The sequence below is a fragment of the Clarias gariepinus genome, chromosome 24 (genome assembly GCF_024256425.1).
Source record: "Clarias gariepinus isolate MV-2021 ecotype Netherlands chromosome 24, CGAR_prim_01v2, whole genome shotgun sequence".
NCBI lineage: Eukaryota > Metazoa > Chordata > Actinopteri > Siluriformes > Clariidae > Clarias > Clarias gariepinus.
In genome coordinates, this window is record NC_071123.1 from 18,699,805 (window position 1) to 18,727,327 (window position 27,523).

The window sequence follows — 27,523 nt, forward strand, 5'->3', positions numbered from 1 at the left end:
AAACAAACACACACACTCTCTGCCTTGGTTAGTGCTTTCAGAGTTTATGTGTAAGGCAGAGAGTGTGCACGTGTGTTTGTGTGCGTGTGTGTGTGTGTGTGTGTGTGTGTGTATTCATCCAGCAGGGAAGACGATTACCTACAATTCCGCAGCGCAAAAGAGAGAAAAACTGTTGGCTCAGTTGTGATGTCGTGATGCCTGGTGTCAAAACAAGAAGCGCATGCGTCATACATGATACTTGGTGCTCGTAAACCAAGACAATGCTCGTTTTTCCAGTCGAAATTTATTAAAAATCTATTATTATTATTATTTGTTTTGCTGTACAGTATATGTTTTATATGTACAGTATATGTACATACAGTATATTGTCAAAGGGATGCTAACCATTGATTTTTTTATCATTCAAATTTTATTGTTATTGAAAGCAAAAAAATTACCTACATCTTGGTAGGAAATTGGATTTGCTTTTAAAAAAAAAATTATTTTAATTTTATGTGTTTCAGAAACCACACGTCACACTTGATCTCCAAAAATTGCTAGATGAGTCAACAGATACAAGTATGTCTTCACTCTCCAGTCCACAGCCCTGCACATCTTCAAGCTTAAGCTCAAGCTCTTCACGAGCATCAACACCTTGTACTTTCAGTAAGGAAAGCCAATCACCCGACATATCCAGTAAGTGGTATGAAAATTTTGAGATTCCTTGGGATAAAATGCTTGTGGAAGTGCAGTCAGCTATTTCCAATGGCAAGCGTCCTGCTCCTGACAACCGGCGTCAGATGATACGTATCCTAGCTGATGAAATCAGGAAATGTGAGAATAACCCCACACGCAAAGAATGTCATCATCTGTCGCAACATTGTTAAGCATTTCCCCAACAGTTTTGCAAATATGACACCAGGTGGTTACATCATTGGAAGTGGATTTACTTCATTGCTTTGTCAATTAAAAACTAGAATTGAGAACATAAATCGTTTAGGGTGAATAAAGACTTCGAAAGTGCCTGGACAACTGCATCAGAGGCCAAGTAATTCTTATGGATGCACACAATTTAATGTTGAACTGCCACCAGAAGAAACATATGAAACCCTGAAGCAGAAGAGGCAACAGTTAGAGACCATTTATAAAAAAAAAAAAAGGTATTCACAGTGGTGAGAAGGGGGAAGTGATTAACCTTATGAAAACAACATTCTGTCTTTAGCGTGAACATATAAATCAGACTCCATCACCTTCCATCGAAGATATAAGAATTTAGTGGCCTTACCTTTTTACCCAAAGAGGTATCTTCAATCACTTCGAGTTACTTACTGACATTAACGTTTAAGGGGCTTTGCACCTATCCATTAAAGAATGTGGACAGAGAATCAGAAAGTACCTGCAGACCAAATCGAAGAACAAAGATGTGCAGTCTGGCGTCTCCCAGGATGAAGATGGAGAGTTTACTCTAATACAGCAGCTGATGGCCTACTTTGATGAAGGAATAGAGGGACTAATACTCAGTGCTGACGTATGTTTTGTTTACATTAACATATACTTGCTATTACTGGGCTTGCTATTCTGTCATTTATAATTTGTATACAATTGCCTGTATTCTACAGATCTCTGCCACAGCAGCAGATGTTGAGTGCACCCTGACCCTCCCCACCTCTCCACGACTGATACTGCTGTGTAAGTGCCAGATAAGCAAGGTTCTCCCATCAGTCTACCTCATCAATATTGTTTTAGTTATCCCAGGTCATGAAAAGTACTAATCTGCAGAAAATTTGTTACTTATTTTACAATGAGTAAATAAAGTACTGATGACCATATTAGAGACCGTTTTCACTACAATTTGTTGTCTTTATCAGTTGCCGGTGATGAAGCCACAATTGGAGGATGGATGATCACCATTGAAAATCATGTAATCTGTGAAGGTGTTGAACAAAGCTTCATCACAGGGCTTCATCACTTACTACGTCTTTAATCTACAGAGAAAGCTTCAAGGACCCTGGAGTTTGTACAAAGGTAAATCATGTTTTGGTATTGTGCCTTATTTCCCAGATCTGTTAAAGGTCCTACACATCCCATTTTTCATTAAATGTTAAAATGATCTTTAGGGTCCTAATGAAAAGTTTGTATTATACGTTAATTAAAAATTCAAAAGGATTGTGTAAAAAAAACACTACTTTTACCTGCTAAAAACTAGCTCTGTTCTCAGCAACCTGTTTCAGTACATGCTAATTTAAATGCTCATGACCTCTGCTGAGCCCGCCCCCGGGGCTGCCGCGGGCAACAACAACAAAAAGCGGAGAAACTTACTGAGAGAGATACGAACGCGATGTGTTTACATGACTTATTAATCTTCGACAGACATCGTTATAAACCATCTAACGTTACAAAGGTAAGCATAATATAGTTTTCCGACTACGCACACAGTTTGCAACTAGACAATCACCTTAATGCATTGTTTATCATAAACGGGCGATTAGGGATTATATAGAGACGGATATACACAGAGAAGAAGCCATAACCATGTTCTATGAGAGTATAAGTAAACTTACACTCCGCATTCATCGTGATTATTAAAAGAGGCGATCTGCAAAGAGTCATACAGTAGTAAAAGGAATTACTCACCGAGCCTGGTGAAGATGAAGCAGGAACACGAAGCGTTAGTACAGATCCGATTTTTAGGAGCAGCTTCCTAGTAAAACCTGCTTTATATTGACCCGCGTTTATAAAGCAGTCTGGTGAAAAATGATTATCGCAAACATGAACGCATTTAGGTAAATCAGCGGGGACGTTAGCTTTAAAAACTAAATTCAGCCACTGCGTCCTCAGTGGCTCAGATACCTAACCCTAGGTAGGTACCCTAGGTCACTAACCCTAGTTAGTGAATGACGACTGCTGTGTTCGCTATTACACCCAACAACTGTACACCACACTCGCTTAGGCGCCATTTTGCTCCAGCGGTGAAAAACAATGGCCGACAGCTTCTTCTCACTCGGGGCGGGTCTTTGCTAAAACACCAGTGTCAATCAACTAGTGTGGGAGCGGCCTCTTGTGGTGTGGCGTCACACGGCAAGGCTTTTGCGATTGGCCTGATTTCAGAAGGGGCATGTTATTGTAATAAATGAAAAGAAAACCACTGGGCGGCTGCTTATCATCGTAGAGTGGTTGTGTACGCACTCCCCTAACACACAGTTCAGTCCAAACGGCTTAAAAAAGTGCATGTAGGCCTGTATGACCCCTTTAAGAACTTGTCATTTAATATAAATTGTGCAATGATTTAACAGGAAGCAGAGAGCTGTTAATGACATAAACAACGCACCCCCATAATGTAATGTTGGTTCTTCATATTATTATGTTTGAAAAAATATATTATCTGTATTTAATACAAGTCTCTTTTATTTATGTAGTGCTTTATAAATACACTTTCAATGGGTACACTACTCATATTACAAATCATGTTCATGTAGTTCATGCACATATTGTGTTCACTTAATGTAAAATAATGAAGATATTAAATTACTTATTTTTTTTAAATATTTACAATACAGTTGAGAAAAAATATGGCAGGTTCATTTGATTCCAAGCCTAATGTATGTTATTTCTACATTGCTTTTTAGGCACTTCGTTGGTTTGAAACCTAAGAGAGGGACAAAGGCCAGCCAGGTGAAGGTGATCTCCAAAAAGACTAGAAAACTTGTCCATAAAAAGACTGCAACTGTAAATGTCCATGTAGCCACCCTGACAAAAATCTTTTGGACTTTGAGTGGGGCTTTGTTCAGTAATATAAAGTCAGTACAGCACATGTTCAACATCCGGTTTTGGATTTGAAGTCAGTGCTATGCTCTGCCCAGGGGCGTCGCACCCGTGGGGGATGTGGGTGTTTTAACACCCACACTTTTCCCGGCGAGAGGGTTCAACACCCACACTTTTTCTACAGTTTTCCCACAGTTTTAAACAAACGCATTTGCTCCTCCGTTTCTCTGGCCGCTCTGTGTCTCCGCTCCCTTCAGCTCTCCGCTCCCCTCCCTCTCAAACATGACACCGGCTGATGATTGGCTGTTCTGCCTTAAGTCCCGCCACTCTTGGTGTGTTAGATTTATCGGTCAGCTCGTGCAGAGGAGGCGGGAACTTATGGTTGTTATGATTATTTACATCTCCGTTTTCCAGCTACTTTGAATGTTTATGCTTTTGAGGTTTTTAAATAAGCTTGATATATGTTTGGGAAGATGTTCTGTTTTGTTGACATGTCGAATGTTTTCTATATTATATTTCGTTTTTTAGACTAATGGCAATTGCTAATTGGGATAGTGTTCAGTAGCTAACTTAGCTAAATTCGGTTATGTGTGTGGCATCAATGCATAAAGTAACTGTGATGAAGAAGGCGGGAAATTGATGAGGAGGGACAAATTGACAATGTTAAGCAATGTATTTATGGGTTTATTGCCAGTGCAATTGATTTTGATATTTTGAGCATTGTTTGTTCTTTAGCTGACCTGCCTGTCGTGTTTGATTGGATCTGTTGAGAAAAAAAGTGAGAAATAATGTCAGTTTGCATAGCTGTTGACTATGGAAGAATATTTTAATGTGTATATTATTTTAATGTTTAAAAACAGTAAATTGTTAAATTTTTTATACTATTATTTATATTATTATACTTTTGTTTATATTATTATTATTTAGAAAAAGCTTTTTGTGAGGACTTTTTTGTTTTATATCTTCATTGCTTACTTGCATATCTGCAGTCCCAGTCCTGTCAGACCCATGCCACTATCAAGCTTACCACTGTCCTTTTGTCATGCAGTATCATTAAGATGCAAAAAAGAAAGAGGCAGGAGAAGATTGACACCTTTACCTTAACAAGATATTTGTTTAAATTCATAGGATTTCGGTATGCTGCTATTTTACATGTTGATAAGATGCATTTTGCATTTTGTCCATTATTTTAATGTCCACCTATTTGTTAAGTGGAAACAATGTTAATGTATTTTTTATTGTTGGGTTTTAAAAAAAAATTAAGGCCATCTTTTGTCCAAGCAATTTGTTTAAGAAATTAAGAAATTTGAATTATAAATAACATTAACATATAACATAAATAAAACAAATATATACTATAACCTAATGCATACTGAAACAGTATAATGCTAACCAATATATTACAGTGTTATACTGTACATCATATATTTTTACAGTTGAGTACTGTAATATATTTTACAGTAATAAACTGTCATTCCATAATGCAGTACATGAACTGTAAAAATACAGCTTAAAGCCGGAAAATCTAGCTGCCGATCGTTGTAGGTACAAAATACAAATGCGGACTATGTACGTTTTTTTACATTACGGTGTATTTTATCTATTTCCGTTTAATACACTGGTAGATAATATTTTTCTGCAAAGTTAAGCTTAAAATGTAACTTCTGCTTGGGTTCGTTTTCGATATATTTTTGATGATATTTTCGCTGATGTTTTTCCGCTGATAGTCAAATTAGCATAACAAATCGATTAATGGCGCATAATATCTGGAGCAAATATCTGCACATATGGATCAGTATTTCTTTAGTCATTTAACCAGCATAACGTTCCCCCATCAAAGATCTAATGGGACATTAATCACTTATCACAACTGTGAATAGATACGCAGAGACAGATTAAATCCCCATAAACATTCACACTTGAAAACAATACTAACAGAACTAAACAGTTCTGCCTGTTATCGCAGGACGGGGATCACATACAGTTTACTACTGTATTTTTCACTGCTTATATTTTTTGCCCTAGTTTCATTTGTGTGTGTGTGTGTGTGTGTGTGTGTGTGCGCGCGAGAGAGAGAGAGAGAGTAAGGGGGAGAACGCTTGCGTGGGAGAGGGCTTATATTGTGATTTGTCCAAGGGTACTAAAACCTGGCTTACTACTAATAAAAAATATTTCGATGTAACCCATGTGTCTTAATCACAAAATCAGCCAACTCTGCAAACAAATGACACAACAAATTATATACTCTGAAACGTTTATTCGAACATTTAAAAATAAATATAAAAAACATGAATATAAAAACAGTCAGGGTCAAGTTTACGGAGGCTTTTCAGTCTTTTGTTTATTTTACTTCTGACTTGAAACCAATATGGCTTATTAAAGATGCACTGTTTTATTGGACAAAATAAGCACTGTCTATGGTTCAAATATACTGTAAACGCCTCAAAGTCATGATGTAATAGAGACAAGTCTCTTCAGATCCGTCTGCACTAATGTTAACATGGTGTAAATTATCAACATATTGATGTTTTTCACTTACAGACAAAATAGATCATGTAGCCATTTATACTGTAATGTGGCCAAACAATGCCCATTGCTATTCTCCACCATTCTAATGTGGGGGTTTAGGCCTTGGTCAGCGGTAAATCAAATCTAACAATTTGGGTTAATTTGATTAACTGATTTACAATTTATAGTACGCACATCATCTATCCATCCAGCATTTAGTATGATTTAGTGTATCTTTCTGTTCATCCTGTGGCCAACAATGATAATACAAAATCTGGCATTTATCAATTATGACCAAGGTAACGTAAGATCTGGGCAAATGTTTAGACTTTAAAATATGTGACCCTGACAGCAGTTATTCATAAAGAAACAAGAATTTATTGAACTAATCTAACTGTACAGTAAACATGCACTGTACACACTCATACAAACAGTTTGAAGGGTGAAAGTTAACGAAGTTAATGAAATTAACTGAGAAAGTCACAAGACTTTAGTTTGTTAATTTTCAACAAGATATGAAGCTTTGTTTGTTTACTTGCGTTATGTTTCGTTGTCATTCATTGGTTATCCTCCAGCGAAGGGAATCACGGTGTTGCTGATTGGTTGGTGCGCTGTTGTTGAGATGACATCTTTCAGGGAAGCCCTTCAGTGACACATTGGTTGCCTGGTTACCAATGGCGGGGCTCTGGAACTTCTTCTGAGGGTTTCTTTGTTGCAGGACTTTGGACTTCTGGCACGAAGTCTTGTTGAGAGTTCTTAAAGAGTGGATGACCCGGTCGCTTGGTGATGTGACGGCAAAAAAAAGAAGGCGTCCTTCAGACAACGATGACAAGCCTGGTTGGACCTTGGGTATTGAACACAAAGAATCTGTGTAAATTTAAAATCTTCTGGATTCTAGATTATAAAATTGACATTGTTACCATTTTTAATCCCTGTAATGGAAGCAATGGATATTTTCCTTAACATAACATGTTGTAATGTTTTTTTTAAATAATTTAAATAATTTTATTTGGTATTTTAATAGAATATTAAAATTTTATATTTTATAAAAAAATGAAAATAAATAAACCAAAGAAAATTATTCCATTTCTATTTTCATTTCTATTTTCATTGCAAATTGTATCTGACAAAAGGCAAACAAAATTATGTTTTGTGTACAATATAGAGTGATCAAACACAATACAAGGCATGTTATTATGGGGGAACTTTCCATCTCTTCCATTCCAGTAAATAAAAAACGTTAACAAAGTCAGTTTTAGAATCTGCAGAAGCTTGCGGGCGCGCTTTTCTCTGAATACGCTGTGTTCCGGTTGTGTACAATGTGTATAATTTTGCCCTACTGGCATACTTTAAGGATTGTCTTTGTGTGTAACTATTGTCTCTTTGTTCCTGTGGAAAGGCATGTGCTATGGGGTAGGTCAACAAGAGTGCCAGTGGTATGAGTTGGGGAGGGTTTTCACCCACTGTTTCCTTTGTTTATCGGATTGACGATTTACACCGTTGTAGTCAAAGCCATTTTTAGACATATGGTCTCAGTGCGGCTCCAGACACAACTTCCTGTCCCATGCTTGGTTAAGTTTCCTCTTCCTGGGAGAGGGGTTCTGGAACGTGAAAGATTGTTTTCTGACTTTGCTGTGGCCTGTTGGCATAACTACATTATTAATCAATAATTTATAGTTAAGTTATACACATTTTAAAAGTATGCTTTATAATGGTATTGGTTTTAATGAATATTTATTATTTAATGTCAGTAGTGTAAAATTTCCACAATAGCATCGACAGGGGCCCAGGTGTAGTGGTTAGCACTTCCAGGGTCTGGGTTTGATTCCCAGCCAGACTTGATTCTCGCCTCTGTGTGCATGAAGTTTGCATGTTCTCCCAGTGATTGAAGGGTTTCCTCCGGGTACTCAGGTTTTCCCCACAATCCAAAAAAATGCAGATTAGGCTAATTGGCGTTCCCAAATTGCCTGTAGTGTGTGAGTGAGTCCATGTTTGTATGTGTGCCCTGCGATAGATTGTCACCCTGTCCAGGCTGTACTCTCTCTCTCCCTCTCCCTAAGCCTCCTGGGCTAGGCTGAATACAGGATAAAGCGGTATAGAAGATGAGCGAGTGAGTGAGTATCTGAGGTGCTTATGTTACCATGGTAATGAATGGAGGAAGTGACGTCTGTGCTGGTGACTTTGCAGGGTGTTCTGAATGGTGGAGTTTTGTCGATGATGCCTTCACCAACATCCCCTGCAAACGGAGCAGGGAGTAGGGAGCACCCTGTGTAGTACACTTCGAAGTGGAATGCAGGTGGACCAAGGCGTCTCTAAAAGGGAAGGCTAAAGGTGCATTTAGATTGCCCTGAAGTACCCTGTGAAGTATACTTCACAGCGTGTCCAAGCATGTTACTGTAAGTGTGATTCCAAACCACAGGGAGTGAAACCGCTCAGTTTAAACTGTTAACGGTGCAGGGAACAACAAAAACATAATGACATAATAGCAAGTGCCTTAGGGGGATTCTGAGAAGGGGAACCAAGTTTCTGTGAAAGGGAGGGGTGGAGCTTCAGCACCGAATATGAAAGTGAATGGAGTTGAGGCTGAAATCTGACTTCAGGAAAAGAAGGATAAGTTTTCATAAACAGAAACAAAGGTAGGAAGAAAAGGGACACGTTCATAAAATATAGTAAATAATACAAATAAATATACTGACTCGTGTATTCATATTTTGGATGATGAATGAATATCTACAGTATATATGTGTATTTATATAATTAGACTGTGGATTATGATCTCTCTCTCTCTCTCTCTCTCTCTCTTTTTTTTAGTCTGAGCCTAAAGTGATATCAAGATGTCCAGTAAGTAAAATGTCAAGTACAGTGAAACCTTGGATTGTGAGTAATGTGGTTTGCGAGTGTATCGCAAGACAAGAAAAGATTTTTAACACATGTGCTTCTTGTTTTGATGTCGAGCGTCACGTGATCACAATTGAGCCAACGGTTTTTCTCTCTCTTGTGTTGCGGAATTGTGGGTAATCGTCTCCCCTGCTGCGTCTTAGTGGTAATCGTCTCCCCTGCTGGTTCTCTTACTGTTTAATTTTTACTTTACAGCAGTGATTACGTTAGTGTGTCACTCAATCGAGTGTCATTAGAGAGATTTCTTGTTTATTTTTCCAATAAAACAGCGATTTCGTTGCGTGCACACGTGTTTGTGAAAAGAGTGGAGGAAGGGTTACTGTGTAAGACGAGAAGGGGGGGGGGGAAGCTTACTTTAGATTCACTCACACACACACACACACACACACACACACACACACACACACACACACACACACACACACACAGTGCCTGCGCGCACAAACGGGAACACTTATCTGTCGGGATTTATTTTAACTTTTTTTAAAGGCAAAGTGCAGGTTAATTTGTTTTATTTTTACTTCATATTTTGTGTTAATTATTTTTATGTATTTATTTTTTTGGGCTGTGGAACAAATAATTTGAGTTTCCATTATTTCTTATGTAAAAATTTAATTTGGTTTACAAGTGTTTCAGAATGCAGGCTTCCAAAATGAATTATGTTCGTAATTCAAGGTTCCACTGCATACAGATGTTTAAGAACTATAACTTCTCAATACAAAATAGCAGAAATAGTTTTAGTTAAAAAAATTGGTTTGACAGCATTATAAACAGCTACAGTATGCTACATTTATTTGGCCCAAAGTTACTGCATGAGTGATTTTGCTTTTGTCCAGAGTATTTATTGTCCTGATGTGACCAGATGTTATGTAACAGCTACAAACCCGCAAACTGCACGTCTCTTTTTATCTGAAGCATTTGCTGTAATGAGCAAGTCTGTAAGTTTACAGTAGCATCACTATGACCTCCTTCTACTGCATTGGGTTAGTATAACATATGCTAATTACAGTCTGTCCCATCAACATACATAACCGCACAATATAAATTGATAACATGTGACCCATACTTGCATGTGGAAATGTTTGTGTCATTTTTATTTATCAATTATTCTAATTCACTTCAGGTAAACCAAAACCCTGGTAGCATAAAATAGCAAACTGATGAAAACTAAATGACCAAAGTGATCACAATATTTTCCAGTATTTACAGTACAGTAGATTTAGACGTTGGAACATAAAAAAGTATTTGTAGTTCTGTGATAAAACCTTCTGAAGTATAAAATAAGATAAAGCTGTATCAGAGTGCTCAAGGTTTGAAATGAAAATCAACACATCGGCATGTGCGCATGTCACTGGCACACATATTTACTTTATTTAAATAATTTACAGTCTCAGTGTACAGTCTCTAAAACTAACATGATTAGGACAGGACTGACAGATGAGATTTAATAGATGCACAGAGATTACTCATGAGTTACTCTAATATTAAATCCATGTTAACATGTACTGTCTCGTTTAAATAGTCACATCTGTTTTCCCCCTACAGATTCTTTTAAAGGGGTAAGTAAATAATTCATACATTTGATTTGATGATCACATCACATGTACTGTGAGGACAGTGCTCGATATTACATTCTGTTTAATTCAGTTTTCTTATTAATAATTAAACCAGCAACTTTGCCACAGTAATCCTGACTGTACTGCAGAAATAAAAATGCTTATAGTAATGAGTAAAAAAATAACAAATCCCAACTTCACTACACACAATCACAAATTCTACTTGCATTGTCAATTTTTTTTAAGTATATTAAAACACAAATAGATGCTCCCTTATTAGCTTCAATCGCACTGATTAGACGAAAGCACAGAGCTTTATGTTTTGCATGTTTTGCTCTATTTCTTTCAATCATTTTCTGTACAAATACAGAAAAAAAGTAGAAAAAAACATTCAGATTCCAAGCGAGGAGACTAAAGTACATATAAAGCTAATCAATAGGCTAAGTCGGACAGGATGAAGTACTAGACACATCTTCGTCTCTCTCTCTCTCTCTCTCTCTCTCTCTAATATGATGAGCTGTTAATCAGGAATCTGCAAAACATAGGAAACATGACATATCAGCATCTAAAGGCCAATCAAAGATCCACTCTTTCAAATGTGTCAGATTCATAATAACTTATAAACAGACATCTAACAGGCAGTTGTGAGATTTCTAGCTAATTATGATGAGGTTATAGAGACAACAAGATATTTAATAGATTAGTTTAATCTAGTCTTTTAACCTGTTTAATCAGTGTTAATGTTGCCCATTTACACCCCCTGTCATTTTTAAATTATTTCTGAATAATCTTTATCAGTGCTGTGTTCTGTTTGTGTTTTAGTGGATTCAGAGAAAAATGCTACCTATTAATTATAAGCACATAGAACAAGAACACTGAAAATCCTGTAAAAGTAACTAACAGTAGTTGACCGTTCATAGAAGGCAGTATGTGAATGTCCCCCACATATGCGACCTCTGCTGGTTGGGGGAGGAAATTGCCCATTCATATTTATGTGACTTTAGTTTCTTTCAAATCCAGATTGAAATGATTGTGACACAGATTAAATTGATTTTTCTGATTAATCATCTATTATTAAATACTCATTAAAAGATTACATGTCACATCTGTTATAGAATTTGGGAAAAATAATCAAATCAGGATTATTTTGTACAGTTTGACACTCAAGAAGTGATACAGTATAAATCATTATCAGGTAAAGATGTGAGACCAATTTAACTGCAGGCATTTCACATCACAGGAAGTACCCAGTAGTAATGAAAAGAGACACATGTTTTCGAGTTCAGGTTGCAGATTTATTGAAAAATCCCAACATATTTACACTCATACACATAATCTGCTGCTAAAAACAACATTTAGTAATACGCAGATTTAAAACTACTAAAGGGGAGGATGCATCTAATGTATACATGCAACATGTAAATTTAAATTTTTTCAAATGTAAAATGTGTCACCGGTATAATGAAAATTTCACAGTGTATTGTTTATTTCCACAGGCAAAATCTTCTTCCCGAAAAAATGGAAAGAAAAGTGAGTATCAGATATTTGGGGATAGGAGACAGAAAACTGAACTTTTTATAAAGATTCCTTAAAAAAATCCTCTCTCTTATTTTTGTTTGGCCAAAAAAATGTAAAGCTCATGTGCTGGGGTAACAGCTATAGACAGTATGTTGGACCAACATTGTTTGATTAGATGCCTAACTAGATTAGACTGACCTCACTTAAATGTGCTACCACAGCCTTTACAGGTAATTAGCAAACTTCTTGGTTAAGCTGTTTAATAGAACATACTCTTTGGCTTTTTTTCTAAAAAGAAAACCTGAATGATAGTACAGTGGAACATTAAATTGCGAGTAACTCTGTCTGTAAGGTAATAAAATGTTATTAATAAATAAATTTTAACTTGTTAAACAAGTGACGTCTTGATATACAAGTAATACTCATGCGCTTTGATCAGCGTCACATGATCACAATTAAACCAAAGTTTTTTTTCTCTCTTATGCTGTGGAATTGTGGGTAATCGTCTCCCATGCTTAATCTCAGTATGCGTGCATCACTTGTATAGTCAACATTAGTGCATGCGTGTACTGTTTACTATAACACTGGGACCACCTGTGTGTGTGCGCGTGTAAAGCATTTTTTTTTTTATTTTGTGTCCAAATGTAGTGACTGTTCTTTAGCAACTTTACTGAAACAACAACCTCCAAAAAGAAAAAAAAAGTTTCGAAGGCGGTAGTAGTGCTGGAGATGAATCGGTTTATAGGAGTGATTCGGGTAGTGTGTGTGTGTGTGCAGTGTGTAAAAGTTGTCCTACACAGTAACCCTCCTGCTCCTGATTCTTGTCATCAGTCACAATTCTTATCAAAAGTAAAGTGCAGGTTAATTTGTTTTATTTTTACTTTATATTTTGTATTTATACATTTTATATGAATATTTTTGGGCTGTAGAATGAATCCTCAGAGTTTCCATTCTTTCTTATGGGGAAATTCTTTGCTTTGATATATGAGTCTTTTGATGTACAAGCACGCTTCTGGAACAGATTATGCTTGCAATCCAAGGTTTAACTGTATTACGCTTCCAAGCACCTACATTACTAACAATAAGTTAGGGATATTGTTATTTACAGTACATGAGTGCTTTTCCTATTTGCCTTAAATTTAAATAAAATAAGTAAATGTTCCCTTTGATATTACTAATAGGGTGAATAGTGGTAAAGTGGGACAATGGGTAAAGTGGGACAGTTAGTAAGCTTAATAATTTATATCTTTGCATGGATATGTTTTTATTACTAAAAATCAACAATGAGTTCATCATTAGCCAAAAAAAATTATGTGTTCATGTGATAAAAAATAAATAAATCTGTGGCTATGACATCACTTCCGGGGTGTGGCACATCATATTTAACAACCATTTTCAGAAAGTGTCCCACTTTACCACTACTCACCCTAATGTATGAGAAAAAACACCTTTTTCATTAGTTTCATATTTATTACCCCCAATATTTAGACAATAACAGGGATAGCCCCAAATAACAAAAATTTACAATGTCAGTAGCGGGTGTTTCCACCATTTGCCGAAATGGCAATGTTTCTCACTAGCCTCATGATGTTGTTCTGAGGCAATGCGTTCCACTCTTCCACAAGTACTACAAGCAGTTCTGCCAGGTCACGTGGGGGTGGGGTACGATCATCCATTCTCTGCTTCAACTGGTCCCAGACGTGCTCTATGGGGTTCAGGTCAGGGGACATAGATGGCCATACCATATGAGGCACTCCAACTTCCTGAAGTCGAGCTGTGACAATTCTGCCACGGTGTGGTGGAGCATTATCATCCATAAATAGAAAGTTGGGGGTGTGCTGGTGGAATTGGGGGATGATGATGGGTTCTATGATGTCTCTGAGGTAAGAACATGAAGTGACTGAGCCATGTACAATAACCAAATCTGTTTTGCGCTGACTGGTGATGCCTGCCCAAACTGTTGCACCTCCTCCACCAAAGCAAACCCTGGGGACCATGTTGACCTCAGCGTATCGCTCACCTCGCCTTCTCCAGCAACGCTGACGACAATGATTTCTGTGAACAGGACAGTAGACCACTGCTGCATTGTCCAGGTCACATGGTCTTGTGTCCACTGCAAACATTCACAGCGGTGTCTTGGTGTCAGTGGAGTCACCTGCAACGGCCGTCTGGCATTCGAGCCAAAGCAGTGGAGTCGGTTGCGAATGGTTTGTCTGGAAACCTTAGTACCCCTCGCATCTCGTAAATGGGCCTGCAGCTATGTGGCAGTTGCATAACGATGTCTGAGTGCATAGGTCCTTAGGAACTGGTTATCGTTGCGGTCTGTCACTCGTGGGGCTACACTCCTGGGTCTGTCATGAACTCTGCCAGTAGTTCTGTGTCTTGATGCAAGTCTGCTGATGACACTTTGAGACACATCAAGTTCACGAGCAACATCTGACTGGCTGCCACAGACCCGAAGGCGCGCCATGGCCAGGTGGTGCTGCCTATCGGTTAAGTGACGTCGTGTGTTCATGGCTGTTTAACACTAGAAGCGCCGCGCCAGTGTCACCTACTAAAAGCGCGGTTCAGCGGTCTTTTGACCGCCTATTGTTTTGAATGGGAAGCTGTTGCTGACACACAATGATCGCTAGATGGCGCTTTCACACAAAGCAAATAGTTTAGCTCCAAGATCAACTTGCACTTGGACAATGCGCCATTCATTCTCGCGTTGATAATCAGCGGTATCTTTTTTCATATTCAACTGAGAAAATCTCTACTTAATTTTATATCGTATGGAGAACATTTATTCGTTTTTTCATTCTATTTGAAACTTCTGAACGTCTTGGATGGAGCAGGAGCAGCGATTTAGTTCTGAACTCGCTTCCGTGAAATTATCGCTAAAACAATAATGTGTTTGAATAAATCAGATCTACCACAGCAGATAATAAACTATGCTATGTCATAACCGAATCAAACACCACGACTATGCCTCATTTCGTTCGTCGGGAACGTGGTTCACTTGGCCGCGGTGTATTATAAACCTGCGGAATGTTTCACTGTTTATGCCCACATAAGATTCATGTAATAAAAGCGAGTGAAATGTGGAAGTGGCCACTCAATGAGAACTAAATCAAAGATTTCGGTAACTACACTGAGTGTATAGTGATACTAAACAGCTGAACAACTTTATCGTTTACCTCTGAGAAAAAAAGCTGTATTTTGTTTGTTTATATTTAGAATTTTTATAACAGTACAAGCAGACACACACACACACACACACACCTCCCCTGAGCCCTCGGTAAACATCCAATCACCGTCGATATGCAAATGAGTCAAGACGTAGCCTAACGTGGTGTCGTGTCTGATTTCAGCGGTCACGGAGAGGAAAGACTTTGAAGCAGATGCAGCGTTTTTTTCAGTTACAACAAGCACAGCGATGAGTCCACGTTGTTTCACTGGTTATGACATAGTGACACTAAACAGCTGAACAACTTCACTTTTTTGGGAAAAATAGCTGTATTTTGTTTGTTTATATGTAGAATTGAATAAATAAATGAATAACACCTTCATATCCCCTCTCAAGAGAGTGCCATAGTCTATTGTTAGTTTTAATGATTTGGCTGAAACTAATTATCACTACATAAGTACCCCAACACCATTGATCATTAGTTTCAGCTGAAACTAATTCATATGTGTGTGTGTGTGTGAGTAATCGAGGCCGGCTCTACGCAGGGCAAGAGGGGCAGCGCACCCTCAAATATATGTCTGCACATGTTAATATATTCCTAAAATTTATATATTAAAGAAGCGTTCACGGAGTGGACCAATTTATATATTAATCTTAATATTAATATATTAATCTAAGCTTGAACTTATCATTGTTTCGTTCAGATTCCGCTTCAGTGTGTTTCTTAATCTTTCCCCACATTTTTGTGTCAAACTATTATACACATATTATATATATGTGTATTTATATATATAATATAACAAATAAAATCCGTATTACTTGACCCTGGAGTTTAGTTTAGCACACAAAAATACAGAAACGTCCTTTCTGGTAAATCAACTGCATATGTGTTTTATTTACAGCAATTCTTTAAAAATGAATATACATTGTACAGTACAAGGTAAACACGAGGAAGATTACAAAATGAAAAAACAAACAGTATGTCTACTTTATAAACAGCTTAGTATATTGTGCGTCGAGATGCTAAAATCCCTTGCATGTTGCCCCTATATTTTGTGCTTCAATTCCAAGTGAAGAGATATTTGACCGGCAGCCTAGAAACAAAAGAACTGTAGGTGTGATCACAACCCCCTCCGAACGACCGTGCCATGATGTTTGATCCATAACATCAACGCCAACTTTAGTGCTGTTGTAGTAGGAAATTGTTTCAGGCAGTTTTTTTCGCCATTATCAGTTGAAACTGCCTGATGCATTGTGCTCAGAACGCATACATTTTTTTTTTCGTTTTGCCTGATAAATCGTGAGCGTGGCCTTTCCAGCCTTCAACAACCTGGTCGAATATCGTTCAGACTGTGCCTGTGTACAAGGGGGCAATTCTCGTCTGATTTTATTCATTGTGCCAACAATAGTGGTTTTATTCGCCAAAAGATTGTTTGCAAGTCCCAACGAGGTGAAGAAATTGTTTACATATACATTACATTTTAAGCAGATGGGCCATAAAACTGATCATATGTTTATATATATATATATATATATATATATATATATATATAAAGAGTCAAATTCAGGCTTTTACTATAGTGGATTCCAAGGACTTGTAACTTAAAATGTAACGTTTAGCTTAGATTTGGTTTATATTGGTTTATAATCTTATAGTAGAAAACACGAGGTAAATTTGACTATATTCATTTACTTAGGTTAAATGAATTGTAAGCCTTTGAATGGTGCTAAAAAAAATTGCAAAACATCAGCATACATTGGAGGGAACTTCTGAGGTGGTCAGTGATTGATGGCACGGTCGTTCGGAGGGGGTTGTGATCACACCTACAGTTCTTTTGTTTCTAGGCTGCCGGTCAAATATCTCTTCACTTGGAATGGAAGCACAAAATATAGGGGCAACATGCAAGGGATTTTAGCATCTCGACGCACAATATACTAAGCTGTGTATAAAGTAGACACTGTTTTTTCATTTTGTAATCTTTCTCGTGTTTACCTTGTACTGTACAATGTATATTCATTTTTTAAAGAATTGCTGTAAATAAAACACATATGCAGTTGATTTACAAGAAACGTTTCTGTTTTTTGTGTGCACACTTAAGCGGAATCTGGACGAAACAATGCTGATAAGTTCAAGCTTAGATTAATATATAAACTGGTCCACTCCGTGACCGCTGAAATCCGACAGACGGTAATTGGATGTTTACCAAGGGCTCAGGAGAGGTGTGTGTGTGTGTGTGTGCGCGCGCGCGTGCGTGCGCTGCAGCCTGTCCCTTTTTCAGCGGATTTTTCCGCTACTGCAGATCAGTTTAGCAACTTTATATCAACAATATATTTAATATATAAATTTTAGGAATATATTAACATGTGCAGACAAATATATTTGAGGGTGCGCTGCCCCTCTTGCCCTGCGTAGAGCCGGCCTCGATTACTCACACACACACACATATTACACACACATATGAATTAGTTTCAGCTGAAACTCATGATCAATGGTGTTGGGGTACTTATGTAGTGATAATTAGTTTCAGCCAAATCATTAAAACTAACAATAGACTATGGCACTCTCTTGAGAGGGGATATGAAGGTGTTATTCATTTATTTATTCAATTCTACATATAAACAAACAAAATACAGCTATTTTTCTCAAAAAAGTGAAGTTGTTCAGCTGTTTAGTGTCACTATGTCATAACCAGTGAAACAACGTGTTTCAAAGTCTTTCCTCTCCGTGACCGCTGAAATCAGACACGACACCACGTTAGGCTACGTCTTGACTCATTTGCATATCGACGGTGATTGGATGTTTACCGAGGGCTCAGGGGAGGTGTGTGTGTGTGTGTCTGCTTGTACTGTTATAAAAATTCTAAATATAAACAAACAAAATACAGCTTTTTTTCTCAGAGGTAAACGATAAAGTTGTTCAGCTGTTTAGTATCACTATACACTCAGTGTAGTTACCGAAATCTTTGATTTAGTTCTCATTGAGTGGCCACTTCCACATTTCACTCGCTTTTATTACATGAATCTTATGTGGGCATAAACAGTGAAACATTCCGCAGGTTTATAATACACCGCGGCCAAGTGAACCACGTTCCCGACGAACGAAACGAGGCATAGTCGTGGTGTTTGATTCGGTTATGACATAGCATAGTTTATTATCTGCTGTGGTAGATCTGATTTATTCAAACACATTAATAAAGCTTTATATCCTCAGGATGGGTCATTGCATTTTTTAGAGATAATTGCAACAGAAATTTTTAAACAGAATGAACAAACTAATGAATTTTCTCGAAACGTTATAAAATAAAGTAAAGCTAAATCCTCTAAATCTCCTTATAAAATATCGCTGATTATCAACGCCAGAATGAATGGCGAATTGTCAATATTTCACGGATAAAAAAAATAAATAAATAAATTAAAAAAAATATATATATATATAAAATAAACTGCATATATGGAATGAAACCTGAGACAGTTACATATACACACTGAATGACGCATAGATAGTATGCGCGATTCCTTGCGCCATCTGCTGAGAGAAATGAGAATCGCAGGTTGGAAAAGGCAGGAAACGGCATGACCGGCGCGCAGCTGTCAGCGATTTCACGTAAATAAGAGCAAAATAGCTTTATACTGGCTTTTACTGGTGCGATTTTGAAAATTTAAGCATACAGGGTGATTAAGCTCACAGATCTAGGAAAAGTCATGGAAGGAGGGTCCTGGAAATTGAACGAGTGTGAAGTATTATTTTTTTTTTACCCCCTTGCGGTCAAATGACCGCTGCTCGGCGCTTCTAGTGTTAAATGATGAACTTGGAATGACTTACTGACAATACCAGCTTTTTATACCCACAGAATTTTGAAATTGATGGCACATTGAAAAATCTTGTCTTTTGGGATTGGTCCCAATATAAGGCACACCTGTACACAATAAGACCATTACATAGAAAACACAAAATGAGGTTTTTCTATCACCCCAATACAATTGCCTCCCTACTTATTATGAGTAGTGTATATATGGAACTTTAACTTTTGACGTTATATTAAAAAAGAGAATGTGATTTTAGCAAATTCTGGTTGTGGTTTATTCAGTTATTTTACTGATCATCAATTTGCTGCATTTTTTTCAAGTAAAGTTTTTCATCAAGGCGGAACACTGTAAACCTCTTGGAAACTTTTAAATTTAGCACTGCTGGTTTAATCAAAAAATTTGAAATGTGGTTATTGGGATTCATGAACCAGTGTTTATTATTAAAGTGTAGGAATAAATAAAACTGTGTAGTATTAGATATAAATCGTCCACTGCACAACAACTCACAAATGATGAGTAAAAGTTATTTTTAATAAGTATCCTAAAATAATACATTGTTTTTGCTGTTTGTTTACAGAGAAAAGTGTTTTTGTTTTACAAACTGGAAATACACTAAATTCCCACAAGGACTTCATAGATCATCTTAAAAAACAAGTACCTCTGCAGGAGGTGTTTACAGTAGCTGAGTGTAATTTCATTCTGGTTTTCTGCCCTGTTGTGTTGCGAGCTGGAACTGACATTGAAGCAGCACTGAAAAAGCTTAAACATGAATCAGGTATTCACAAAAAAAAGTAATTAATTAATTAATTAATTAATTAATTAAATTATAAATAAATTTTGCATTCAGGAAATAAATGTTTGATTTATTTTTTCATACAGACACCAAACCTGCAGTTGTGGTGGTGCTCCATCACACTTTTAATCCAGAGTGTGTTGTACAAGACAGCAGCAGAGCTGTACACAGAGAGAATACAATCACAGTCGACTGTCTGTTTCATGAAGATAAAGGATTACTGCAGTGTCATAGGAATGATGAATCACTGTACAAAACCTTAGAATATATAAACTCCCAGGTATGTTATCTGTTTTTTCTTAGCAATTTAGGCAAATGTTATGTTTTATTCGTGTGTCAGGTGATTCAGGTTTACGGTGCTACAGTACTTAAAAAAATAAATGCATACAGTACTGTATATGACCCCGGTTACTTTAAATGTCTCAAGCATGTACAAGCACTTATAAGAATTAATGCCTGTATTTACTGAACTTTTGAGTAATCAACACGAAACAACTTATAGAGAAATAAACCAAAATTTCAGACTTGCGTTAAATAGATATTAACATAATATTATATTTATTACTCCGCAAACACAACAGATTGATGAAGAGAACCTGGGACAGAGAGACACACAAATCAAATGGGTAAGAGTTGATTTGGAGATGGGGAGTTAAAAAATATCAGATATACAGTGTGTCCAGTGGTCTGTAAGAAAATAATACGTTTAATTTTATAACTCCACTAAAAAGAGTCAGCTGTTATCAGCACAGGTTAGTGTTGGTCCACCTCTGAATGATACATCAATGACATCAGAATACAAAAAGAAAAGTACAGACAACACATTAGGAGTAGAATACAAATGAAATGTAAAAAGGCTGACTCTATGGTTTATGTAAGATGGAATACAATCTCCATATTTACATATCCATAAGAGAAAGTTATACTAGTTGCATGTTCCTGATTCAGATTTTGTATAACAGCAGCTCTGAAAGTAATCTAGATAAAATCCCTTTGTATTCCCATTTTAAAACCTCTACTAATTAGGAGAGGAAATTTTTATTATATCCCTAAGGTCAATTTAAAAAAAAAAAAAAATGTTCTCCTCCTGAACAACCTCAAAATGTGTTGGTTTTTATTTATTGTTGCTTTTAGTTTCATTCAAGTCCAGATTGAATTGATTGATGACATAAACATGTTATATTAATTTTTCTTTTTAATCATTCATGCCATGCCATTAAGTAATCATTAAAAGATCACATGTTCTCACACGGTCTGTTATAGACTTTGGGAAAAGATTTAAATTGGGAATATCTTGCACAGTTTGATACCTGAGAAGTGATGAAGTCATATTCTAGTAAAGATAAGAAGTAATGAAATAACTTTATTTTGTGCTGGTTAAAACAAAAAACACATTTGGTTATTGGCACTCATAAACCAGTGTATATTATTAAAGTGTAGGAATGGATAAAAACTGTAGTTAGTATTAGATGTTAATCATCCACTTCACCGATTAACAACTTACATAATCCATACATAAATAAAACCTTAATAATACTAATAATACATTAATAATAATACTTCAGTTTTTGCTTTTTGTTTACAGGTAAACCTTTTTTTATTTTACTAACTAGAGATTACTGAACAGAATTATTAAATATGTAAACCCTCATGTATGTTATTTCTCCACCTAATTTAGGCAAATATTTAGATTTGGTTTCATTTACGCTTAGTTATGGGTGCTACCAAAATCTAAATATCTACACTATATGACCACTTTTATTCTATAGGTCTAAGACATGTACTGTACTAGTACTTACAGGTACTGTATTGGTGCTCACATTTACTGTGTTTATGAGTAACCTGCACAAAGGAAAAAAAAACAGAGAAATAAATGTATATTTCTGACTTATAGTAATTAGATAATAATGTAATATTATATTTATAATAATTATGTATCATTCCATACATGCACAAAGAGCACTGTCAAGGCAGATAAAGAAATGGAAACCAGTAAAAACAAACTGGAGACAATGGGACAGGACCTGCAGGACAAGGAGCGACAACTACAGGAGATGACGATCATACTGGAACAACAGAAAACTGAGTTAGCGGAAAAAAACAAACAGCTTGAAAAGACAGAGAGACTTCTAGAGGAAAAAACAAAACAGCTGCAGGAACAGACAGATCCAGAATCATCAGCCCCTAACAGGAGAGGAAACAGAAAGGACGTGTTACCACCAATAAGTAAGACATTTAATAAATTAAGCAATAAAAAATCACTTTAGGAAATCAGTAACTAAATGTAGAATAGTAAAAATATGGTATAATGATACTTAATAGTGTAGTTCTTCAGATACTAGGGGAGTGTAAAAGTGGTTAACTAAAGTGGTATAAAATAGGACTTATTAATAATGATATCTTTCTGTCTTTTAATGTCTTTTTCATTCTGACTGGTTCTGATGTTTTATTGTGCGTGCATTAAGTGTGTTACCCAAAACTATAAAGAACCAGTTGGCATACTTACAGTAGGGATTTAAATGTAGAAGTTGTTTAAAATGTAAATATCATTATTTGAAATAAGAAAAAGGAAACTTATGTGAACTGGAATTTAAATATGAGGTATTTGGCAATTGCCTTTCCAGTTAATCCACCAATCTACTGCAGATAACACTGTAAAGAACTTGTTACTTCTTGTTCATTTTCAGTGGGTGGAGAATCTTCTAGTCCACATTCTCCAGTATCGGTTTCTGTAACAGAACTGAGGCTGGTGCTGCTGGGGAGGACGGGGTCTGGGAAGAGTGCAGCAGGAAACATCATCCTGAGCAGAAAGGAGAGGAACCAGGCTGCTACATCTACAGCTACATCTACATCCACCCAGCAGAGTGAGAGCACACAGGGGGAGGTGGCTGGGAGGAAGGTGACTGTGGTGGACACTCCTGACTGGTTCTCTCCTGGAGTCTCTCTGGAGAAGCTGAGACAGGATGTTAGACTCTGTGTCCATCTGTCTGCTCCAGGACCCCACAGCTTTCTCCTGGTTATACCTGTTAAGCAGCCTACAGAAGAGGAGAGAGGGATGCTGGAGAAAATGGAGGAGATTTTTGGAGAGAGATGTTGGAGAAACACCATGATCATATTCAGTGTTACTGATGAACTTCAGAAAACAAACATTGAGGAGTTTATCCAATCAGGAAACCTGGAGGTCAAGAGACTAGTGGAGAAATGTGGGGACAGGTTTCACTGTCTCAATGTTAAGGAGAGTGGAGATGGTTCTCAGGTCTCAGAGCTGCTGGAAAAGATGGAGAAGATGGTGGAAGGAAGCAGAGAGAAATTCTACAGCAGTGAGATCTACCTCGAGACAGAATCTCAGATTAGAGCAATGGAGACTAAAATCCTGAAGGAAAGAGAAGAGAAAAGGATGAGAGAAGAGATGAAAGTGAAGGAAAAAATAGATAAGGAGGTGCAGGACTCTCTGAGAAAAATGGAAGGAATAATCCAGGAGCATGAAGGAGACATCAGACAACTAAATGAACGAACAACTGTACTGGAGAGAAAGATGAAAGAAGAGAGAGATGAAGAAAAAAAGAGAGAACTTGAGAGGGAGTTAAAACGAGAGGTAGAGCGAAGGACAGAAATGGAAGAAAAGGTAAAAAAACTAAAAGAAAAGAGAGAGAGGGAGAGGAGAGAGATGGAGGAGAGGCACCAACAGGAGATAGAGGAGATCAGGGAGGTGTATGAAGGAGAGGTCAGGATGGAGACAGAGAGAAACCTCATGAAGATCATCCTGCCTGAAATCCAGAGAAACATTTTGGCCTCAAAAACAAAGATGCAGGAAGAGTTCAGCAGACAGATGGAGGAGAAGAACAGAGAGCTGGAGACTCTTAAACAGAAACTTTCAGAGCTCACAGAGACTCACAGTCTGCTTGAGTGGGTTTATGAGGTAGCTATGAGAAGCAGCTCAGAGTAAGAGAGAGCAGCTGTAACAGGAGAGGCATCAAAGGGAATCTCTCAGAAATGTAAAGACTTCTTTCACTGAGTAACAGATTATAGTGCCACAAAAATTCATGGTCTGCTTAAAGAGATTAATGGGATGGGACTGGATCATAGACAGACAATGAAAATAAGAGATTGTTTTGGTTTTGGTAAATGAGAAACAATATCTGTAATGAAACACAGGATCTGAGTAAAACACTAGGCTCGTCAGAAACACACCCTGAGATTGGAATAGGTATTGTATGGACCTTTATAATGATTATTAATATTTTTTTGGTAAATGATAGCATCAACCTTATTAGACAGATTTGCTATTTTAATTTACTTTTGTATCTTTTCAGTGAACAGATTTTAATATTTACATGTAATTAATTGTGATAATGATGCAGTATTAAAATGCACGATGGCTCTCTGTTTTTTTTTTTAACAAAATGTGGCATAATTTGTTACAATCCACTGTATATCATGCATAATGTAAGACGTGTAGATAGAATTTCACATTACAGTATAATGAGCAGTGGTGTCAAAGGTATTCACGTTCATTACGTGGGTAGAAGTATAGATACTAGGGTTTAAAAAGACTTCTTTAGAAGTTAAAGTATCAACTTAAACTTTTTACTCAAGTAAAAGTGTAAAAGTACTGGTTTCAAAACTACTCAAGGTATAAAAGTAAAAGTAACATGAGGGGGGAAAGCATTAGGGATAAAAGCTTAGGCTGTGCCACCGGCCTATATATTGCACTAACACCTCATTAAGAAAAAGAAAAATGTGTTGTTGTTTTTTTGTTGTATTTTTTAACGGCCGTAGTGATTTGGGATACTGTATATGGCAACTGAAAAAAAAATGCATTTTAGTACAATGCAAATACATTAAAGAACTATATATGTGTACTACTGAGCATTAACATGTTTTATGGAGAAGAAGATATGATAACTAGTTGCCTATAGGTATTTTAATGGTGCAAAAAGTCAAACTTCAGAGGCGTGTCATCTGTAACCTTTATTGGAATGTAAATGTATATCCAAGCTTAGCTGCAGGAATCTGTGAGGGCAACGTACAAGAAAATTAGTGTAGGAGTGGCTATGGGCAGGCTTAGTAACAGTTACCCTTGTATGGTTGTCTACAATAAACATTAGTGCCGTCAGAATGAATGATTAATACAAGTGATAATATATATATATATATATATATATATATATATATATATATATAATCATTCCTGTTACCTTCCTGGTGCTGTCGCCTTCCTCGCTGGTGCTTGGTTGTGACATTTCGCTCGAGTCTTGAGTCTCTTCACGGATCTTCGTCTACTTATCACAATGTTATCACCCGAAAAAAGCTAATTTATTCAAACGTCCTTGCTGAAGTGTGTGACGTGACGTCATGTGCAGGTGCGATGGATCGCTTACCAACCAATAGGGTGTCGGAATGGTATGTTTATACTTCTCATCCAACCACAATCAAATTCGCTTCATCCGGATGGCGCGATTTATCCGGATGTTTTTTTTTGTTTGTTTGTTTTTTGAATTCAATTCAATTCAATTCAATTTTATTTGTATAGCGCTTTTAGCAATTTTCATTGCCGCAAAGCAGCTTTACACAGTCAAAAGAATTATTTAAGTTTGTATGGAATGTGAATGTGTATGAATCAAAATAGTCAGTTTGTCCCTGGTGAGCAAGCTGAGGGCGACAGTGGCAAGGAAAAACTCCCTGAGATGGTAATAGGAAGAAACCTTGAGAGGAACCAGACTCAACAGGGAACCCATCCTCATTTGGGTGAAACAGAGAGCAGGAATTGATCTGCATTCATACAGTGTGTTAGTTGGCAGGCAGTTCAGCTATAATAGCTGATGTTAATTGATGTTAATATGGAGTCCAGTTAGTTATTGAAGACTCAGGTAGACTTGTAAGAAGTTCCAGTCCTGAACTATCGAACTGTCAAGTCCCCAGAGAAACAGTTGCCAACACCAGTCAAGGCCAGAACCGTCTTCTAGGTAGAGAGAATCATCCCCAGACACCAGACGCATCCCAGAGAGACACACGGGGCATCCATGTGACGAGATCTTTTACCAGAAGCGGGGCACCAGGATGGGTCAGACAGGTCCGGAGGGCAGAGGGAGTCTGGATCACTGGCAGCTCAGGAACGCCATGTGTAGCTCGACAGAGAGAGGGAAGGAGAGAGAGGGGGAGAGAGGAAAGAGAAAGAGGGGGGGAAAGAGAAGAGGAGGAGAGATGGCAGTTAGGTATGGTCACAGTCACACAATGTATAATGTGAATGTATATTAACTGTAGAGTGCACGCAGAGACTCCGGCAGGACTAACTATGACAGCATAACTAAAAGGGAGAGCCAGAAGGAAACACAAACATGCGGGCTTCCTGAGATGTAAAGCAACCAATCACCCCACCGTCAGCAAACCTAATTGATCAATGAGAGTGAGGAAGACAGCATCCAAACATACCAGTTCACCATAATACTCTACGTCCATGAGTCCCCCAGATCTGCTCCTTTACCTATGGCAAATCTATTTATAAAAATGCTTGGCTAAATAAATAGGTTTTTAGCCTGGACTTAAACACTGAGACTGTGTCTGAGTCCCGAACACTATTTGGAAGACTATTCCATAATTTTGGGGCTTTGTAAGAAAAAGCTCTGCCCCCAGCTGTATTTTTCATAATACGCGGTACTGACAAGCAGCCTGCATCCTTTGATCGAAGTAGGCGTGGCGGTTCGTAAGACACTAGCAGTTTGCTCAGGTACTGCGGCGCATAAAGACCATTTAATGCTTTATATGTCAAGAGTAGTATTTTAAAATCAATGCAAAATTTCACAGGGAGCCAATGGAGTGAAGATAAGATAGGGGTGATGTGCTCATATCTTCTGGTTCTAGTGAGGACTCTCGCTGCTGCATTCTGGACTAGCTGAAGCTTGTTTATGCATCTAGCTGAACAACCAGACAGTAAGGCATTACAATAGTCAATGCCAAATAGTGAATGACAAACTGAAATAAAAAAGGAGTAACGAGGCTATTTTTAAAATGTAAGAAGTAGAAAGTACAGATATTTGCGTGAAAATGTAAGAAGTAGAAGTAAAAAGTCGGCTGAAAAATAGTTAGCAATCATTTTGCATTTTACACTGCAAATTATATTTACACAAACAAATAACTTCCACTGGATGATCTCCTGCTATCAAAAGACCTACATCTACTCACCCTACTCGTGCTTCTTTGCACAACACAATAGTAGTAACTGCTGAAAACAAATTCCCCGATCAATCTATCATTAATCACAAAGCCATCAGTGTACACCTGCAAAAATAATATATTTCATTTCAAATCACATGTGAGTCACTACAGAGCTTTTCATTGCCAAAACACAATAAAGGAAATGGACGAGACATCTTCACTGCAGCGCACACACACAAACTGGACTTTAGACATTCTAAAGGTAATATCTGTAGTTGTTTATTTCTATAATGAGTCTGTGGATTCTGATGTCTCTCTCTTCTTTTAGTCTGAGCCTACAGTGATATCAATATAAACGGTTAGTCAAATGCCAAGTAT

At 37.3% G+C, this 27,523-nt stretch overlaps 1 protein-coding gene and 1 long non-coding RNA gene across 2 annotated transcripts; both read left to right on the forward strand.

The window, feature by feature from the left end:
- Nucleotides 1-8,671: 8,671 nt before the first annotated feature.
- On the forward strand, nucleotides 8,672-19,943 carry LOC128512112 (uncharacterized). The gene is made up of 3 exons (XR_008356238.1): nucleotides 8,672-8,885; nucleotides 9,061-9,090; nucleotides 19,775-19,943. It is a non-coding gene; the product is annotated as an uncharacterized LOC128512112 (long non-coding RNA).
- Nucleotides 19,944-20,079: 136 nt separating this feature from the next.
- Nucleotides 20,080-24,317, forward strand: LOC128512056 (GTPase IMAP family member 7-like). Its single transcript, XM_053485183.1, has 3 exons — nucleotides 20,080-20,270; nucleotides 21,949-22,216; nucleotides 22,678-24,317. Exons 2-3 carry the CDS (start codon nucleotides 21,973-21,975, stop codon nucleotides 23,934-23,936), a joined length of 1,503 nt encoding a protein of 500 aa, XP_053341158.1. The 5' UTR covers nucleotides 20,080-20,270; nucleotides 21,949-21,972; the 3' UTR covers nucleotides 23,937-24,317.
- The last annotated feature ends 3,206 nt before the right edge of the window (nucleotides 24,318-27,523 follow it).

Excerpts from the sequence above, each read along its gene's own strand:
- LOC128512056 (XM_053485183.1), top strand. The coding sequence starts at position 21,973 with ATGGAAACCAGTAAAAACAAACTGGAGACAATGGGACAGGACCTGCAG. Across the intron at positions 22,217-22,677 it reads GGACGTGTTACCACCAATAA|TGGGTGGAGAATCTTCTAGT; the intron begins GTAAGACATTTA and ends GTTCATTTTCAG.